This window comes from Austrofundulus limnaeus, unplaced genomic scaffold, assembly GCF_001266775.1.
Source record: "Austrofundulus limnaeus strain Quisiro unplaced genomic scaffold, Austrofundulus_limnaeus-1.0 Scaffold8, whole genome shotgun sequence".
In the NCBI taxonomy this organism is placed as follows: Eukaryota; Metazoa; Chordata; class Actinopteri; order Cyprinodontiformes; family Rivulidae; genus Austrofundulus; species Austrofundulus limnaeus.
In genome coordinates, this window is record NW_013952410.1 from 1,392,436 (window position 1) to 1,394,847 (window position 2,412).

General features: G+C 35.5%; 1 protein-coding gene across 1 annotated transcript in view; it reads left to right on the forward strand.

Moving 5' to 3' along the window:
• Positions 1-334: 334 nt before the first annotated feature.
• Positions 335-2,412, forward strand: part of psmd1 (proteasome 26S subunit, non-ATPase 1) — a 36,820-nt gene continuing 34,742 nt past the window's right edge. Inside the window, exons 1-3 of the mRNA XM_013999765.1 lie at positions 335-506; positions 1,214-1,257; positions 1,413-1,486. Of these exons, the coding sequence (XP_013855219.1) occupies positions 491-506; positions 1,214-1,257; positions 1,413-1,486 (134 nt within the window). The 5' untranslated portion in view covers positions 335-490. The remainder of the gene's footprint in view (positions 507-1,213; positions 1,258-1,412; positions 1,487-2,412) is intronic.

A 2,412-nucleotide genomic window follows, 5' to 3' on the forward strand; every position in this document is an offset into this window, starting at 1 on the left:
ATATTATATTATATTATATTATATTATATTGTAAACTTTGCTAAGCTAATAGCACTTTGGCAGAGAAGAGCGTTTTAGTGTCAAAGTAGACTAATCTTTTCTGTGGGCATGTGGAAAACCTTTGAGGTAGCTCACCATATGCCGTTTTTCAAATCACGTTCTAATTTAATTGTGAAAGAATTAATTCTAATTACATTTACAACATTTATTAATATAAATAATTAATTAATAGTATAGTAAATCTATCTTTTTTATTGCAAAGTAAACCTCGTTGTTTTTTTCGTGAATTTTTAGTTAGGCGCAAAGCAGGACAGCCAACCTTAAGGTCCTTTTCCAAGGGACCTGCAGTTAATGAACAAAAAACTTAGCGTTCGGCGCCACTGCTGGACATTTTCTAATACTATAACCCATATATTTTGATTCAGAAACGCTCTAAAGACCACCATAAAACAAGTAGAACTGAAGAAGTATTTTAAAAGAAACAACAACCATGATAACATCTGCCGGTAAGTCTCCGTAGGCATGTATTGTTTTAGGTTTGTAGCCGTAACTTCAGCTAGCTCAGTTGCCATTGATTTAGCTGAGTCACAGAGGTAGCAGTAGCTGTCAGTCGTTTACTACTACTGACAGTAAATAAAACACTGAACCTGTCTAGATTTACAAGTTGTGTTTTACCTAAATGATATATCTAATTAATTTAATATGTAATTGTAGCTTGATATGTTATTGAAAACAAAAACAAGATGTAGATATGAACACATATTCAGTCGTGTGTCAGAGGGTGTTCCAAACCATGACGGCTTATTGGTCTTAATGAAAACGAAGATTGATTTTTACTTTGTAAGACTACTTAACTATGGCGACTACTGTATTTTTTGTTAAGCATGTATGTAATTAAACAGATTACAGGTGCGCGGGTTCTGTAAACAACAAGGTTAGTCTAAAGCAGGCAATCCTGGTCTTCGAGGGCCGGTATCCTGCATGTTCTACTTGTTTCCCTGCTCCAACACACTTCAGTGACTCAATTACCTCTTCAAGTTCTGTAGAAGCTTTGTAATCACCCATTCGTTTAAAKCAAGTGTGTTGGAGCAGAGAAACCACTTCGGGTTTAAAGACGTGTGTATTATGTTAAACAGACCTGGGATGTTTTGATTTGCTACATGGGTTAAACATGCCACTGTAATATATGTATTTGTTTTGTATTTATGTCTAGCTGGTATAATTTCACTCCTTGATGAAGAGGAGCCACAACTCAAGGTAAATACAGTTGTTAACAAGACACAACTGTGACAAAGTTATGGCACCTAGTATACCATTACAAGAGTCACAATAAAGTTGTTGTGTGAAATTACCCAAAAGTCACTTTTGGTGTGTGTGTGAATGCTTAAGCAACATCTTTGTTTTACTTGTAGGAGTTTGCTCTACACAAGCTTGATGCCATTGTGAATGACTTCTGGGCTGAGATTTCTGGATCCGTAGATAAAATGTAAGTACGACTGAGTTAGGATTGCAACATAAAACAGCAACAGCTAAGTAAATATTTGTCATTAATGCATGTTCCCGTACGATGATGAGATTTGTTCTCAGCATTTGACCTGTTACATTTGAGAAACACCTAAGTGGAGCAGCTATTTAAGCACTCGTGGAGCAGGGGGTTAGGTGATTTCTCAAGGACACCACAACATGTGTGCTGCCCCATCATTGCTCCACAGCCTCCCCTGGTTCATAGTTTAATGTTTCTTTTGTCTGTTATGAGACTAACGATTGGTTTAAAATGTGTTTAAAATTCAGGACAGTACTGACATGGTTAACGTAAATTATATTATGAACAAATTGTTTTACCAGTCAGAAATGTGTTTCACAATCACTGCTGAGTCTTTACCTGTTTGCACAATTAAGGAGTAGGGTTGGGCAATATTGGCAAAAAAATTAATCACGATTAATTGTGGTATTTAGCCGATAACGATTAATTTGACGATTAATGCCCTGGAGTCCCTGGACACCCTTATGTCCTAGTCACATGACAAATTTAGTGGGAAAGATTTGCTCTTCGTAAAAATCTTTTCCAAATTGTGTAAAAATTACAGACTTCAGGCGGTACATCAAATTCTAAATTATGTTGATATATAAGTAAATTACAGAACTTTTTTTTAATGTTCATCATATTTGAAGCGGAGAGGAGCACCGAGCGGACTCTGTCTGGTAGCATTAATCGTATTAATCATCAAGTGCCAAAAAATAATCGATTAATGTTTTTCTGACGATTAATTGCGCACGATACGATTATGCCCAACCCTATTAAGGAGATTTTTATATTTTATTCTACATTGTTTCTAATGCTACTTTCTATGATAAAGAAAATTTAGATTTAGCCATACAGAGGACAAACTGTCTTTTCTCACTGCTTTTTAT